Raw genomic sequence first — 17,570 nt, 5'->3', positions numbered from 1 at the left:
GGTTGACGACTGAACGTCTTCATAACGGTGGGTTTTTTTTGTCTTGAGGCTAACGGCTAACGGCTAACACAAAATAAAAACTAGAACTCGGGCAGGGTTTTGAACGTGCCTCTGTGAGTCGTTCAAATTGTATTGTGTTGTTTACATGTTATATTGCAAAGTTATTCCTTTCAAGAGTTACTGGGTCTTGTTCTTGTTCATGAGTCTGATGGTTGAGGGGACCGTACCCTCCTGCCTGAGGGGAGGGGGGTGAACAGTCCATGTCCAGGGTGAGAAGGGTCAGCTGGGATCCGACCCACATGCCCTGGGTCCTGGATAGACGTGACCACCCTTTACTGGAGTCTCTTTGGCTCAGTTTTATTTGACTAATCCCATCATTCTGCCTGATCTCCAGTGATCCGTGTCATTCCTCTGACATTATTCCATCATTACTGCGATGGAGAGACGAGCAGATTCTCCACATTTGTCAATCGGCAGAATGGACTCGTCATGTCTAAGGCGGACGTGACATTTAGCTGTAATTGACAAATGAAGTGTTGGCACGTAAATGCCGTTTGAGAAAATGTGTCTTGTCGGATTCAGCCGTCGGAGCAGAGAGTGATCTGTGCCTGAAAAGAAGGAACAGTCTCATCTGGAGCTGCTTAACTGTGTACAGCCGGAGGTGTGGACCGTGATCGGCCCTCGCTGTGTGACAATGTGTTTTACTGAGGGGCTTTTATCAAGCGTTTTCTCATTTACATTTGAGATTTGTGGACATTTTACTGCAAAACACGTCACTTCAGGCAGAATAGTCTGTTAATCCAGATTTTATTAAGACTTTTAGTGTAAAAACAAAAAAACATTTCAAATACAGTGTCATCTTCATTATTACGGCGTCACAGTCATTGAAGGAAAAGTGCAACAGAGAAGTTTGGGCTTTGACATCATTACGGCAAACCGGGCAGAAACTGGACATATCCGGCTTTACTCACTTTTACAGCTGCTTTATTTCCCTCGGCCGTGTTTTTGTTAGACGTGTGCAGAGCCAAACTATTGTAAACAGGAAAGTGTTCGTCATGTCACTGAAAACACTCGTGTGTCTAAGGTGTCGTGGCCAAAATCCAGCTTCCTCTGCGGGTCGCGGGCCGTGTATAATGTTGACATGAAAAAACTACTGAGTAAACATGTTTCCAATACCGTATTTTCCGGACTATAAGAGTATAAGATGCACTAGTCATAAAATGCCTAATGAGAAAATAACAACAGGCGGAATAGGCGGACGCTATGCTAACGTAACACATTAAACAACAAACTAAACAGGTGTCTGGTATACAAACAGTTCAGACACTAAAGCATAAAGAACAAACCACAGCCCGTTGACAAACCTCTCCCAGCAGCATGTTTTCAATCTCTCATTTACAAAGTCGTTCCTCTCGCTGTGGCTCGAGCTTTTAGCTCGTGATTAGCTTTGTTTTGTTTTCTTCTAAGAGTAACCTCCATTTCTCGCTCACTCCAAACTTTCTTTCTGCTGCTCCATTAGCCTGCAGCGCCCTCTAGTGGCATGTGATGTTATATATTTGAATTAAAAAAAAGAAAAAAATCACATATTAGTCGCTCCTGAGTAGCGACTAATAAACTCTGAAAAAAAGTGCGACTTATCGTCCGTAAAATACGGTAAATGAATAATAATGAGCTTCTTCCGAGTCCACACACACCTCCTCTAGCTGTTCTGACCCCGAGGCCACACCTCCTCCAGCTGTTCTGATCCGAGGCCACACCTCCTCCAGCTGTTCTGACCCGAGGCCACACCAGGCCACAGAGACATAGTCCCACCAGTGTGTCCTGGGTCTTCCACGAGGCCTCGTCCCAATAGGACATGCCTGGAACCCCTCCTGAGACCAGGAGGTATCCGGAACAGATGCCCTTGCCATCTCAGCTGCTCCTTTCGACGTGAAGGAGCACCGACTCTACTCTGAGCTCCTCACCCCCAGCCACCCTGCGAAGGAAACTCATTTTGGCCGCTTGTCCTTTCGGTCATTACCCAGATCTCGTGACCATCGGTGAGGGCGGGAACATAGATCGATCTGTAAATGGAGAGCTTTGCCCCGACTCAGCTCCCTCTTAGCTGTGATTTAAAATAAAAGGCCGACAGGACTGTAATAGATAATAATAGGTGTCTCAGAGTAAACTGTAATCATTATTCAAGCCGCTATTGTAGCCACAGCCGCCCTGGGGCAGACTGACCATTTACCACATGGCTATAATGTGTTGTTTATGTCCTGATCTCTTATTATGTCAGTGCCCTCTGCTGGACACATGTGGAATTCTTTCTTTCTTTACTGAGGAATCTTTGCTCTACAAGTCGGGGGCCGGATTAAATCATCTCGGGGGCCGCCAGCTTGACATGCCTGGTCTAGAGAATAAGTTATAAAACGTTATAAAAAGCAGTTTCATGGATTTAAAGTTGAAGTGATCATGTCATGTTCGACCTGTGATTGTCGTGATCATGTGAGCAGAATCAGGTCGATACGAAGTGACCACAGGGATCCACAAACCGGACACCTTCATCTCTCAGTGATCAGTGATTTCCAGCTCTGGTCCTTCATTCGTGCGACTCTAACGCCTAAGATGAACAGATGAAACACATATTTAATCTGAGTGGTTTGAGAGGAATGCAGAATATGGAGGATTGCAGAAGGAAACGCCACAACAGGCCAGTGTTTCACGAGGAACAACATCAGGGTAAAAACCGGCACATCAAGTCCGTAAAGGTGTAAACTCCGCCCCCTCACGGCCCCGCCCCGCTCGGCGTCTGGCTGCTGCTGCTGCTGCTGCTGATGTTCTTCTTGAGGAACGTGGCGTTGCGCTCCAGCTTGCGCTCGTCGCGTCGGGCCTGGCCCGGCTCGGTCAGGTCCAGCCCGGAGTCCAGGCTGGTGTCTCTGCTCTCGGCCGCCCGCGAGCGCCGCTGCTCCTCCGACACGGCGTACCGGATCTCCGCCGCCGGCTTCCCCTCCAGGGACACGAACCAGGCACGCGGGCCCTGGGGGGGGGGGCAACAACCACAGTCACACACTTTCAAATACACTGAAGTATGACAGGGTCTGCTTTGAAATCAGACAGTGTTACTTTCATGCTTTTATTTTGTGACGTATTAGTTACAGATTTGCTCAGAGGGATTTTGGATTTGAGAAAATGGATTCAGTTTTTCAATAAACTGTTTTCTTGACTGGAGCTACAGGTCAGTGTAACGGCTCATTTGAAAGATAAGACCTACAAAATGTGTTGCAGCGTTTGTCACATTTTTAAAGCATTTTTGTCGTATTTTTGTCTCTTTTGCCGTGTTTTTGGTCACTTTTTAGTAACCAAAAACAACTTACTTAACTACAAAAGGGCAAAAAAACACTAAGTTTTCTTATTTCCCCCCATTTGAACCAATTTTTTAACGTTTCCCCCCAAAAGATTTTCCACTTTTTCCAACTTTTGTTTTCCTAATTTCTTTATCCCGTACCAGACTGGTATCATTTAACTCATTGACAGCCAATGACGTCATTAGATGTCAATTTGTTTTTTTAATGGGGATGGTGCATTAAAGCCTTGAGCAGCTGTGGTGTTAATATAGAGTCAGAAGGGGGCAGCAGTGCTCTTTGGATGCAATATCACAGGTCAGGTCAAAGGTCAGTAGTAGTAACCTCGGCTACTTGTTTTGATCTGACGTGTCTCAGACGAGGGAAGGACTATGGCAATGAGAGTAGGAGAAGATCCATAGTCCTTCCCTCGTCTGAGACATGTCAGATCAAAACAAGTAGCATCCAGACAGAGCGTCCGGCGGCGCCTTTCATCACAGCGCACACGAGAGAGAAGCACTTTGTTTTTGCTTCTCTCTGTGTGAGAGAAGAACACGAGAGCCTGTGCTTCTGTTTTACAGAAGGAAACCACTGTTCAGATGTTTGAGGCGTCACTAAAGCAAAAAAATCATTAAAGTAACTTGCTTGATTCAAAAAGCTCATTTTCTTTTTTTGTCAGAAACCAGCATTTTGGGAGATTTCACCAATTTTCTACGAACGATTACAAAAGAATGGAGAGAAGTACAAACAAACTCTTTTCTTAGATGAAAGAAGAGAGGCTAATCTTTCTTTTGGTGGGTTTGGTGTTGACATAGACCTAAAACTTAATTTTCAGTCAAAATCCTGAAAACCTCTGGCAGTGGGAGCTCTCTGATTGGAAAATTGCAGACAGTCAATGAGCTAAACACTGGGTAGTGTTTGAGATGTCGTTAAAGGAGAGAAAACGGCCCTAAAGTTTAGTCCCTTTGTTTGCACCTGTGTATATTTCTCCCGTCTTTAGCCGCTGCCGTCTCCCACAAAGGAAATGACCATATTTGGATTACAGCGTCATCACAGCCTTTCAAATGAACATCTTCACCTTCAGCGTCTCGCCCTAAATGACCAAGTGTTACTGACCGTCGTCCCCGGCTCCGACACGGACTCGGGGAAGCCGCTGTGCGCTCGCGACTTCAGCTCCGGCTTCTTCTTCACGTCGCCCCTCTCCTTCTCCTTCTCCTTGTTGGTGATCTTGGTTTGGGCGCCGCTGTCCTGGGACCGGCTCCACTCTTCGTCCGCCTGGAAGAAGGCGGGCGCGTGCAGGATGGCCACGGGCTGGTTGTAGAAGAACAGGCCGTTCCCGAGGGTCTGCGCCTCGTTCTGGAGCTTCTCCTCGCCGTAGTCCGAGGTCACGGCGCCGCCCCTCGTCTGCCGCAGCTCGGCGTCGGCGTTGGCGAGCACGCCGGCGTCGTAGATGGCCACGTTGTACTGGCCGTTGGAGAGCGAGAGGTCTTCGCCCGTGGACGTGCTCTGGTCCTTCACAGAGTGGAGAGGGTTCACCGCCGGACGCCTCAGCTTGGATTCCTTAGGAGGAGATCTGTGGAGGAAAACACAAATACGGTCAGGCAAGTACATTTACTACAGCTCTGTACTTCAGTATTTGAGGATCTGTACTTCACTGGAGTCGTATTTGTGTTGAGAACTTTGACTCCATGACATTTATAAAAAAAATTATAAAAAAAAAAAAATTCCATCATTTTTTGGTTGGGTGTTCAACTCATTTTTGTAACTTTTTTGTAACTTTTTTGTAACTTTTTTGTAACTTTTTTATCATTTTTTGTCACATTTTTGTCATTTTTTCGTCCATTTTTTATCAAATTTTTGTCACATTTTCTGTCGTTTTTTGTAGTTTTTTTGTCAAATTTTTATCACATTTTTCTATTTTTTTTGTCACATTTTGTCACATTTTTGTAATTTTTTGTCACATTTTTTTTCATTTTTTCGTCAATTTTTTATCAAATTTTGGTCATTTTTTTTCCACATTTTTGCATTTCTTTTGTCTAATTTTTATCAATTTTGTTGTCATATTTTTGTAATTTTTTTGTCACATTTTGTCACATTTTTGTCATTTTTTTGTCATTTTTTTGTCATTTTTTCGTCAATTTCTTGTGACATTTTTGCCACTTTTTCATCAAATTTTCGTCACTTTTTTGTCAACGTTTTCTGACTTTTTGGTTACATTTCCATCATTGTTTTCGTCTCAGTTTTCTTGCTATTTTCACAGCTTTTTTCCAGAATCCTTTGGACTGGGGTAAAGCCAAACTGGAGAAAATGTGCTTGGTTCAGGTGGGAGTTAAGGGGTTTAAACGTCTTTATTTGGACACTATGTTGTTGCATATGCAATACAGTAGGGGGCGACATGCGCTTTTGTTTGCCTGCCAATAACCTTAAAGAAGAAGAACAGCAGCTGTTGGTAATGACACTTCCTTCCCCTGGGTAAGGACGGTCGAATTGGGCAAATGCTGCTGAAGCTCTAGTTCACCACCTGCATAGAGATCTAACAATTGACCCCATGAAAGGTCAAGGGTCAGGAGCCAGGGCTAGGACTTGATGGTTTCGGATGCAGCCGTAGACCAGGATGACAAACCCAGACATGGAGCTTCTGGATCAGGGCTACTACAAAGCTACAACTACTACAAATTTATAAATGCAATTTCTCCATCTGTGAGATCAATAAAGTATCATCTTATCTTATCTTATCTTAAATCTATCTCTAAACTCATGACGAATTCTACAGCGCCTTGAACGACACGAGTCTGAACCTCATGAGGAGAACGTTGTTAACAATCGTTATGTAGTGTCGGGATAATGATGTTATTGATATTCCATTTTAATTCAGGACAAATTGTAGGTGAAGGTTTTTTGTTGTTTTGTTTTTTTCTCTCGCTCACCGAACATAACAAGACTTGAAAAACAATACATCAGCATCTGTAGTGTGTAACCTGTAATACTAAAAGTAGTAAAAAAAAAAAAAAACAGACATTTATAAATCCAGTACTTTTTTTATTATTATTATTTATTTATTTCTCTCTGTTTTTGTGGAGTTTGTCGATCTATGTCTGATGAGGACTTTAATGACGTGGCGATGTAATGCTATGATCACTTCATATTGCGATACAACGCTGTATCTTTTTCTTTTTTTTTCTTTTTCTTTTTTTTTTTTTTTTTTTCTATTATTATTTTTTTATTATTATTAGTTTTTTCATGTCTTTTAATTTTTCTTTTCTCTCGGGGGTTAAGGTTTGTTTTAAGGATAGAGGATTCTCTCCTCTGATTGGTCAAAGAGTCTTCTTCTTATCTTCTTCTTATCTTAGCTGGAGCTAAACCTGGTCTGTATCTAAAAGATCATGAGTCGGGCCCAGAGGTTGGAGCTCCAGCCCGGTCACAGAACCTTCTGAACCCACAGGAGGCGGTGGTTACCTGGGGCAGCAGAGCAGCCCGACCAGCAGACACACGGCCACGGTCAGAGTGGAGCCCAGCAGGATCATGAGGAACGAGCCGTGACGCAGGAGGAAGTCCACGTGCAGCTCCAGCCTGACCCCTGCAGGCGCTCAGAGAGAACAACGCCCCGTCAGAGGAGTTCATCAGGGCACCAGGAGATAACGGACTCACCTCTGGAGGGGGACAGAGGTGCTGCCATCCAGTGGCCGAGGTGAGGCGCCGTGAACGTCCACACCAGCCTCCCGTCGACCGACTGCACCGTGCCCAGACCTCTCCTCACCCACGCACCTTCAGGAGGACGGAGACAGATACAGGAGCAGAGAAGTATTTAAAGTACTTTATTTAAGTACTTTATTTAAGCCTAAGTGTGGAATCTGATGGAGCCACTGAAGTGCAGATGTCCCTAAAGTTTAGTCCCTTTGTCTGCACATGCGCCCTGAGTATATTTCTCCTGTCTTTAGCCACTGCTGTCTCCCACAAAGGAAATGACCATATTTGGATTACAGCATCATCACCGTCACAGCCTTTCCTGCTACACGTGGATACCAAACATGTCCGTGTTTGTGAATGAAGAGGCGTGGGGAAAAGACGGCCATGTTGGATTGATCTCACACTAAATCACAAGTCGACAAATAAACCTCGTAAAGGCAGAGCTTGTGCGATGTTAAGGGAGAGAGCTGGACTTGAACCCGTGTTTCCACCTCCAGCCTCTCGCCTTTCACGCCACGAGAGTCGCCCGGGGCAGGTGATATTTGTGTGACCTATAAAACGTGCCCCAGAGACGGTCCTGCTCCTTTAGGTCTTCACATGTTATTAATGCAGCTGATGCCTCACTGTGGAGGTACATTTAAATACATGAATAAATATATGAAGACCATCTGCTGCTGAGATAAAGTACACACTGGAAATACTCACGCGCTTCCTTTTGATCTACATGGATTTAACTGCTATTCCAATAAAGGTCAATGTGGAGATGTGCTGTTGTTGCTGGTTTTCTCCCCTTTATATATATCTATGGTTTTCTCTCTTAAAGGGGCTAGATCAGACCTGGGCAAAATACGGCCCGCGGGCCGGATGTGATGATTCAGTCTGGCCCTCAACTTGTCATAAGTATGTCAAAAAAAATTAAGTCTCTAGCCCATTCCTGTGAGTTATGATTTTTTTTTTATTACCAGAATACTCACTCCAGCCACTAGGGGGCAGATTAAATAAAAATAAAAGGAAAGAATTCCACAGGTGTCCAGCAGAGGGCACTGACATAATAAGAAATCAGGATATAAACAACACATTGTGTGACTTGCAAGTGGGAAATGGACAGTCTTCCTCTGGGCAGCTGTGGCTACAATAGTAGCTTACTACCACGGAGTGGTAGTGTAAGTCGTTATTATGAGGCCACAGTCCTGTCAGGCTCATTATTATTCATGTATTGAAAAAAAAAGTCCTCAATGGATTTTCCCAATCAAAGCATTTTTTTTATTTTGGAGCTTTTGTTTATGGATTCCGGCGATACACTCCCAATACTGTATATTATACCTATATCCCGATATAAGTTTGAGTTATTGTTGGTGCGGCTCTGACTCAATTCAGGCTTCTCATGTGGCCCCTTATGAAAATGAATTGCCCACCCCTGGGCTAGATGCAAGTCTGAACAGGTCTGGGCTCATTCTACACATGAGGACATGGCTGGGACATGTAGAACAGGGGTCCTCAAACTTTTTTATTGTTCCTGACTGTGATGGGGGGCCTGGCCGGGTTGGCTATAACATAGACTTGTATGACCCAAAAGGCCTCAATGTGAAGTAGACAACACTTGACTCCAAGCGCAGATTTGTTTAGCTGTTGTAGTTTGCAAAAATAGTAATCAAGTCTTCACACTTTGTTTTAATTTGAAGTAAATTCAGGTCAGTAAATCAGGGGCCAGATTAAATCATCCAGCGGGCCGGATTTGGCCCTAGGGCCGTAGTATGGGGACCACTGCTTTAATGTCTTAGCTTGAAATAGATTAAACTCTATCTTTACGATGTTTATTCTCTGAGATTTATCAGGAAGTGACTCCAACATGTGTCTCCCTGGTCTTTCCCACGCATATTCATTCACAAATACTGACAAGTTTGGTATCCACGTGTAGCATGAAAGGCTGTGACCGAGATGACGCTGTAATCCAAATCTGGTAATTTCCTTCTTGGGAGACAGCAGCGGCTAAAGACGGGAGGAACACAGGGCGCGTGTGCAGACAAAGAGACTAAACCTGCTTTCCTTCCTTCCTTCCTTCCTTCCTTCCTTCCTTCCTTCCTTCCTTCTTTTTTCTGACACTGTAATCCAAATATGGTCATTTCCTTCGACAGTTTGTTGAGACAGTGTTATAATTTTTCCACAGTTTTGAATTTTTTTAAAGGGGGGGTATTATGCAAAATTGACTTTTTCAAGCTTTCCATCATGTTATTCTGTCACTCCCTCATTAAAAACATGGCTGAAGTGTTGCCTTGGCACATTCACGTATTTTTGAGTAATCTGTAAAAACTCTGATGGCGGCCATTTTAGGGATAGGTTTGCCTGAGTCCTCCTAGGAACGCCCCCACCTCCTGGAGACGCCTCCGAGCTTTCGTCACCAGCCGAGTAACCAACCACTGCTCCTCAGCAGAACCCCCTCCCCACTGATGCCACAGACAGCGTGTGGAGGGGGCGTGTCGGAAAGGCTCAGAGGTTCTTAAAGAGACAGAGGCCTATTTCAAGACATTCACTACAGCCATTTTGAGAGAGACATTTTGTACAAGGCAGTTATTCTGATTTACTGCATTTACAGACCAACAGAAGGTTTGCTCATCATTGTAGTGTGATATAGACTGGTGCTATGGGACTGAAAAAAGCAGAATACCCCCTCTTTAAGAAGTTAAGGACATTTTGGAAAACTCTGGGAAAGTTTGAAATAGTTTTGAAAAAAAAATAATAATAATAAATTTTGAAAATGTTAAATTTTGGAACAATTTGAAAAAGTTTTGAAAAATTTGGAAACGTTTTTTTTTTTGTGATTGTGTGGTGTAGTTCGTACCGGCGGACTGGTCCAGGGTCCAGGCCGGGACGTGGTCTCCGTCCTGCAGCCCACAGCCCTCACTCACAGACAGACTGAGGGACACGGGGCCCGACACGTTCAGCTCCACAGGGTCAGACCAAGAAGAAGAAGAAGAAGAAGAAGAAGAAGAAGAAGAAGAAGAAGAAGAAGAAGAAGAAGAAGAAGAAGAAGAAGAAGAAGAAGAAGAAGAAGAGACGAGCTGCACGAACGCCGACGCCACCGGGGACAGACTCACCGCCACAGGTCCTACAGAAGCACATGGAACAACAGCCTTGACCTTTAACCCCACCGAGACTGAGCACTTTCTCCAGTTTGGCTTTACCCAAATCTAAAAGCTTCCTGAACAAAAGTGTTAAAATAGGCCTGATTTGTCGTGTACCTGACTTGTACTTGTATGTGTGTACCTGACTTGTATTTGTATGTACTTGTATTTGTGTTTGTATGTGTGTACCTGACATATGCTTGTATGTATTTGTGTTTGTGTACCTGACTTTTATTTGTATTTGTGTACCTGACTTGTATGTGTATGTAGTTGTATTTGAATGTGTGTACCTGACATGTACTTGTATGTATTTGTATTTGTGTTTATATGTGTGTACCTGACTTGAATGTGTATGTATTTGTGTTTGTATGTGTGTACCTGACTTGTATGTGTATGTATGTGTGTACCTGACATGTACTTGTATTTGTACGTGTGTACTTGACTTGTATGTATTTGTATGTGTGCACCTGACTTGTGTGTGTATGTATTTGCATTTGTATTTGTATGTGTGTACCTGATTTGTATTTGTATTTATTTGTATTTGTATGTGAGTACCTGATTTGTATTTGTATTTATTTGTATTTGTATGTGAGTACCTGACATGTGCTTGTATTTGTATTTGTATGTGTGTACCTGACTTGTATGTGTATGTACTTGTATTTGTACTTGTATGTGTATGCGTGTACCTGACTTGTATGTATATGTATGTGTGTACCTGACATGTATACGTATGTACTTGTATTTGTGTACCTGACTTGTATACGTATGTACTTGTATGTGTACTTGTATTTGTGTACCTGACTTGGCGCTGACGAGGCCCATGGTGTGCGCTGCAGTTCCCTCTCCTGGCCACAGGGAGGGGCTGTTGATGAAGGCGGCGGCCGCAGAGAGAGAGTCGTCCTGGGTCAGATTCAGAGCCGAGCGAGAGAACTGCACGGCCGGGGTGGCTCCGAACATCCCTGACAAACACGAGGAGGAAATACTCAGAGTAAAAGTAAAGTATGTAAGTATTTAAGTATATAAGAAGTTTAATGATGTTTTATTTACCAAACACCACAGGGAGGAAATACACAGAGTAAAAGTAAAGTATTCACCGTGTTTAATCATGTTTTATTTACCAAACACCACGGGGAGGAAATACACAGAGTAAAAGTAAAGTATTTACCGTGTTTAATCATGTTTTATTTACCAAACACCACGGGGAGGAAATACACAGAGTAAAAATAAAGTATGTAAGTATTTAAGTATATAAGAAGTTTAGTGATGTTTTATTTACCGGTGGATTTCCGGGTGACGAGGACGGAGTCATGGAACAGCCACATGTTTCCAGGGTTGACTCCGAGCAGAGGCAGCGTCACCGAGGAGAAAACTGCACAAAGAACTGTAAGTATTCAACACTTCCAGGTTTGAGCTGCTGATGTGAGCGAGGAGGAAGAGGAGGAAGAGGAGGGAAACTCTTCACCTCACAGACACCAGAGCTGCTGATGTGAGCGAGAGGAGGAAGAGGAGGAAGAGGATGGAAACTCTTCCTCACAGACACTGGAGCTGCTGATGTGAGCGAGAGGAGGAAGAGGAGGGAAACTCTTCGCCTCACAGACACCGGAGCTGGACCAGATTCACAACATGAATATCGAGGTGTTTTTGGGACTTTCTCGATAACGATGATGTATGTAAAGATTAGCTGCAAACATCTTAACCCCTTAACTCCCACCTGAACCGAGCACATTTTCTTTACCCCAATCCAAAAGCTTCAGGAAAAAAGCTGTGAAAATAGCAACAAAACTGATGGGAATGTGACAAAAAAGTGATGAAAAATTGATGAAAAAGTGGCAAAAATGTCACAAGAAATTGACAAAAAATGTACAAAAAAATGACAAAAACGTGACAAAAAATGACAAATGTGACAAAATGTGACAAAAAAATTATTACTAAAAATGTGACAAAAATTTGATAAAAAAAAATACAAAAAAATGACAAAAATGTGACAAAAAAATGACCAAAAAATCTATAAAAATTTGACAAAAAAATGACAAAAAATGACCCAAAAAAATGACAAAAAATTGACGAAAAAATGACTAAAATGTGACAAGAAATGACAAAAATGTTACAAAAATGAGTTGAATACCGAACAAAAAATGATGGAAAAACAATCCGATGACGTGAGGAAAAAGATCCTCTCGGTTCAGGCGGGAGTTAAGAGGTTAAATTCTGTTACTTTGTGGCTCAAAAAGATGATTAATAAAGGATAACTTAACTAAAAACATGTACAACAGGTCAGGATGAATGTGTGTGTTTGAGAGAGCGCATGGGACAGTTGAAAACTTGCTTTAGAGCTAAAACTGGCACATTTACAGTGATGTTAATTAATGTGCATTGTCCATGTTCAAATAAAGTGATAAAGTAAAAAATAAATAAGGCTACAATCCGGTGTGGTGTTTTCATTAACCTCTTAACTCCCGCCTGAACCGAGAGGATCTTTTTCCTCACGTCATCAGATTTTTTTTCCAGAATTTTTTGTTGGGTATTCAACTTACTTTTGTAACTTTTTTGTCATTTTTTTGTCATTTTTTGTCACATTTTTGTCATTTTTTCGTCCATTTTTCTGTCAATTTTTTGTCATTTTTGGTCACATTTTATCACATTTCTGTCATTTTTTCATCTATTTTTTCATCAATTTTTTGTCATTTTTTCGTCCATTTTTTGTCATTTTGTGGTCAAATTTGTATCAAATTTTTGTCACATTTTTGTCAATTTCTTGTGACATTTTTTGCCCCTTTTTCATCCATTTTTTGTCGCTTTTTTGTCAATGTTTTCTCACTTTTTTTCTCACATTTCCGTCATTGTTTTCGTCTCAGTTTTGTTGCTGTTTTCACAGCTTTTTTCCAGAAGCTTTTGGATTGGGGTAAAGCCAAACTGGAGAAAATGTGCTCGGTTCATGTGGGAGCTAAGGGGTTAACATGTACAGTCCCTAAAAAAAACAATAAAAGTGGAAGTCCCCACATTTTCCCCAATTCCCCCTGATTTTTCTGAAAATGTCCAATTTATTTCACTTTTTCACTTTTTCCCATTTACTCCTAAATTCTTCACCATTTAAAAAATATATATATTAATTTCCCCCTATTTCCTATTTTTTTCCAATCCCCATTATTACTGTATTTTTTCAAAAAATTTCATCCTTTTTTTAACACTTTCCTTCCACATTGTTCCTGCGTTTTACCCCCCCCCCCCCCCCTTTTTACATTTCCCCCCATTATTTTTCCCCATTTCCACCCCACATGTTCAACATTCACATTTTTTCATTAAAAAAATCATTTTTTTTTCCACTTTTCAAAGCCTTTTTCCACATTTCTTATAAAAGGTGATATCATTGTGCACATATTCTGATATATTCGTTATTATCCTGTATTATCCTCATATTGCTCAGCTCTGACTCGCTGTGTTGCCATGTTTGATTTTTCTCTCTCTGTGTTGAACATAACCAGTGTCTTTGTTCCTTTGACACGACTGTGAAACATCAGACTAATGAGGAGCTGCACACACAGCTCAACAATCCAACCATTTGAATCCAAATCAAACAAACTCAGGAGGAAACTGTTTCTTATATCAGCGTTTAAGAGAGAAACTTAAAGGTGTTTCTCCACGTCTTCCTGCAGGTTAAAGGAGGAATGTTTGGTTTTGTCCTGTTGTTGTGGGTCTGAGCTCGTTAGTTTTCCTCCGTCGTCCCGGTCGTGTTCAGTGAAGTGTGAACGTCCTCAGACCCACAGTTACACAACAGAGAGAGAACAGGAACACAGAGCACCAGGGTTTAAAGCTGGAAGTGTAGCTTTGCTTTTTGTCAAGTCAACTTCACTGGACACTGACCCTTAAACCTACAACCTAGTGCCATTTATTCTAGGCCTCGCCTCTTCACTTTGCCACTGCTCAGAGCTCTACACTGTTATCATTGATTTGCTTGAAAAACCTGAATGTGCAGGAGTGAATGAGTTTGGGCCAAAATTAAACATTTCAAAGCTTGAACAGGAAAAATCAAGTACCCCAGTTTTAAGTATTCAACAAATTAATTTAGCTGAGTGTTGAAAATAAGTATTCCCAAAAGCGGCACTTTTAAGAGAAGTTATATCAGAATGGAACAGATTACATTTTATTTTATGCAATATTATATTACTAATAATTTCATTAATATTAAATATGGTTGCCTTGTATACAAAGTATTGCATGGACTTTATCATCAGAGAGACTCCAACTCTGGCCACTTTTAAAGCACGTTTTAAACAGTGGCTAAAGGAAAACCAGGCCTGTGAACACTTTTAGTTGTTATTGCATTTATAGTGATTTGTTGTCACATTTTGTAAATTGTAAATTGTGTATGTGCTGCCTGCCTCGGGACTACAGATGGAAACTAGCATCCCCGCTATAATCTGGCATATTTACACTGCTCATGTGCAACTGTTCATTAATAAGCATTGTCCCTATCAAATAAATAGATAATAAATAAATATATTTTGTATGTCTCTGTGCATCATAGAGAGAACAGCTCGTGTCCTAAAGCTCCTCAGTGCTTGTGCTTTATTCATTTATGTATTTTTATGTAACAATAGTATTGAGATGTTACTTATTACTGCAGATAAATGCTCTCTTTTCTCCTTTACTTCAGCTCCGTGTGGATTTTCTCCTGTGTTTATAGAAACTTATCCAGTAGCTTCAGTATTTTGATCGATATAAACATGCTGTGTCTCTTTATTTTGGATTTTCTGACGACTTTTTAGTCTCTGGGTTAGTTTTTCAGATGAATACGCCCCTGGACATAAAACACCGTAAGTTAGCGGCTAGTTAGCATCATTAGCATCAAACACTGCAGACATGTAGCTCTGGTTAAATCCAGCTCGGACTCTGGTTTAGGGAGTGTCGTCAGCTCTATGTGGTATCGGTGCATCCCTATATGAGAATATTATTTATATCCGTCTGCAACTCTCTGCCCAGAAAGACTGATGTGTTTTAATATTCAACACAAGTGACCCTCAGGTGGAGAACAGCATCCGAGCCGGAGGAGGAGGGGCTGACCAGTGCAGGACACCACGCTCTGAGTCCATGTTGCCGTGCGTGTTTACCTGGCGCGTGGTCGGTGGTGACGGGCAGCAGGGCGGGCACGTAGCGCTGCTTGGACGCCAGGGCGGAGATGACGGCTCGGCCTCGGCGCGGGATGCTGAACCAGACCTCTCCGTCGTCCCGGGTCCGAGACGACCACGTCCGAGTGAAGTTCACGTAGATGTGGACGGAGGCGGAGCTCAGGGGGCGTCCGCTCAGAGCGTCCACCACACGCAGCTTCAGCAGGAACGCGGCGGCTGGAGACGGAGGGGAGGGGTTACCGAGGAAACGGAAACAACACAAGGACTTTTAAGGCGAGACACTGCAGGTGAGGATGTCAGAATAAAAACAGGTCCTTTTCTATGTTTATTTCATGATGTTTTGTCTGAATTTTGCCCCGCCATGTTTCCCACGCTAATTCAATCCCAAATACTGACATGATTGGTATTAACATGACGCAAGGAATCCTCCCAACAACACTCTGTAATCCAAATATGGTCATTTCCTTTGTGGAAGACGCCGGCTGCTAAAGTCCACAAGGATAAACAACGTTACAGAACTTTAGGGCCGTTTTCTCTAAATGAGGCTTTCATTCCAAGTCCCTCCAAGATTTTGCAGTGTTGTGATCGAAGAGAAACTTGGCACATCAGTTACGAGAGGCAGGCGAGGAAGGAAAATCCCAGCGATGCACAACTTAGCATGAAACGGTCACTTCAATAAAGAAGAGCAAACACATGATTGATGCTTCTAAAGGTTGAAGAAATGTCCATATATATGATCTGCTGTAGGTCATGTGTGGGTCCTGGTGGGTCCTGGTGGACCATGACAGATGTGGACAGGACTGTGGTAGATCTAAAATAGTTACTATAGTAACTGTTGAAGAAATGAACCTCATGAGCTTCTTCTGTAACATCTGTCCACATCAGTCCTGCTGCACCACGACTCAGAGGAACTGGGACAAACATGACTCTACAGCAGATCATATATTTGGATATTTCTTCAACCTTTAGAAGAATCAATGTGTTTTTTGTAATTGTAACACTATTTTTTACATCATTTTAAGCTTCAGAATATGATATAATAATAATAATAATGCATTGGTTTTATATAGCGCTTTTCTGGACACTCAAAGACGCTTTACATTGCACTATTCGTTCACTCCATACTCGGTGGTGGTAAGCTACTATTGTAACCACAGCTGCCCTGGGGTAGACTGACGGAAGCGAGGCAACCAGTCTGCGCCATCGGCTCCTCCGACCACCACCAACCACTCAGTCACTCACTACATGCGCTAGGCTTCCTGGTGTTACTAAACGGTCTCCCATCCAAGTACCGACCAGGCCCTTCCCTGCTTAGCTTCCAAGGTCTGACGGGATTGGGCATCGCAAAGGCGGTATAACTCTTATATCCAGCAGAAGTCTGAAGTTCTGTCTAAAGCAGAAGCTCCATGACTTCCTTCTTCACTTCTCAGTCTGTGCCTGAAGAGCAATGAGTATTTAGCGTCATGTTACTGTCACTCATGGTGTCTGACCTACAGTCTAACTTCACATTTACACTGAGAAGGTTGGAAAGGTGGAAGGGCACCCCCTTGTGTCCAGTGGCGTCCAACTGCCCGGAGCATTAAAGCAGTACTAAGTAACTCTTCCCCCTAGAGGCCATAAGCGCAACTGCAGGTGTAGTAGCAAGTTACGATTTTTCAATTTATTAATTGTCTTGGAGAGTAAATACTACGCTGACAGGAAAGGCGAAGGGAGAGAGGGTTACTGTGCATCCAATTATACAAAGGAAATATTTTTTTTTCACTCAAACTTGGCTGTAAATACTGTTTAAAGTGACGTTAGCCCGCAGTTAGCTTTGCCCGTTAGCATGTTAGCTTCTTCTTCGTGATTCTATTAGTGTGTATTGCTTTCTCCGGACCGGTGGCAGTCAAGTTGCAAACATGGTTTTCTGGCCAGACACACCAGGGGGAGATGAAAGACCCTCCAATCATCCCATAAACACTTGTATTACCCCCACAGGGACTACGAAACGGATTTATTAAGGTAAATAAGTTACTTAGTACTGCTTTAAGTTCAGGCTGAAGAGGTTAAGCCCAAAAAGGAACATATCAGTATCTTGTGGCTCAAATTTGACCCATCGAGGGAACAGAACTAGAAATTGTACGTTAAAGAACATAAATGTGCCCGTAGCTTAACCCCATGTTCTAACTGTGCACAGCCCGACTGTTTGGTTGTGAAGTGTAATTTTTGTTACGATGTTCATTGGTTGTTTGACAAACCAATAAGGTTGGTTGTTCCAAACCAACAGACTGGTCAGTGTTACTGGTTAATCTTACCAATATCAGCTTAACCAA

General features: G+C 42.5%; 1 protein-coding gene across 1 annotated transcript in view; it reads right to left on the bottom strand.

Moving 5' to 3' along the window:
• Positions 1-2,650: 2,650 nt before the first annotated feature.
• The window catches only part of LOC306967739 (protein FAM171B-like), a 31,427-nt gene continuing 16,507 nt past the window's right edge, over positions 2,651-17,570 (bottom strand). The window contains exons 2-9 of the mRNA XM_079562899.1: positions 15,241-15,474; positions 11,409-11,501; positions 10,930-11,091; positions 9,850-10,116; positions 6,972-7,088; positions 6,780-6,900; positions 4,440-4,896; positions 2,651-3,019 (exon numbers count right to left, since the gene is read on the bottom strand). Of these exons, the coding sequence (XP_079419025.1) occupies positions 2,768-3,019; positions 4,440-4,896; positions 6,780-6,900; positions 6,972-7,088; positions 9,850-10,116; positions 10,930-11,091; positions 11,409-11,501; positions 15,241-15,474 (1,703 nt within the window). The 3' untranslated portion in view covers positions 2,651-2,767. The remainder of the gene's footprint in view (positions 3,020-4,439; positions 4,897-6,779; positions 6,901-6,971; positions 7,089-9,849; positions 10,117-10,929; positions 11,092-11,408; positions 11,502-15,240; positions 15,475-17,570) is intronic.

The sequence above is a fragment of the Gobius niger genome (assembly GCF_951799975.1).
Source record: "Gobius niger genome assembly, chromosome: 9".
Lineage (NCBI taxonomy): Eukaryota > Metazoa > Chordata > Actinopteri > Gobiiformes > Gobiidae > Gobius > Gobius niger.
The sequence above is the reverse complement of the archived record's forward strand: the minus strand, read 5'-3'. Positions and strand labels throughout refer to the sequence as shown.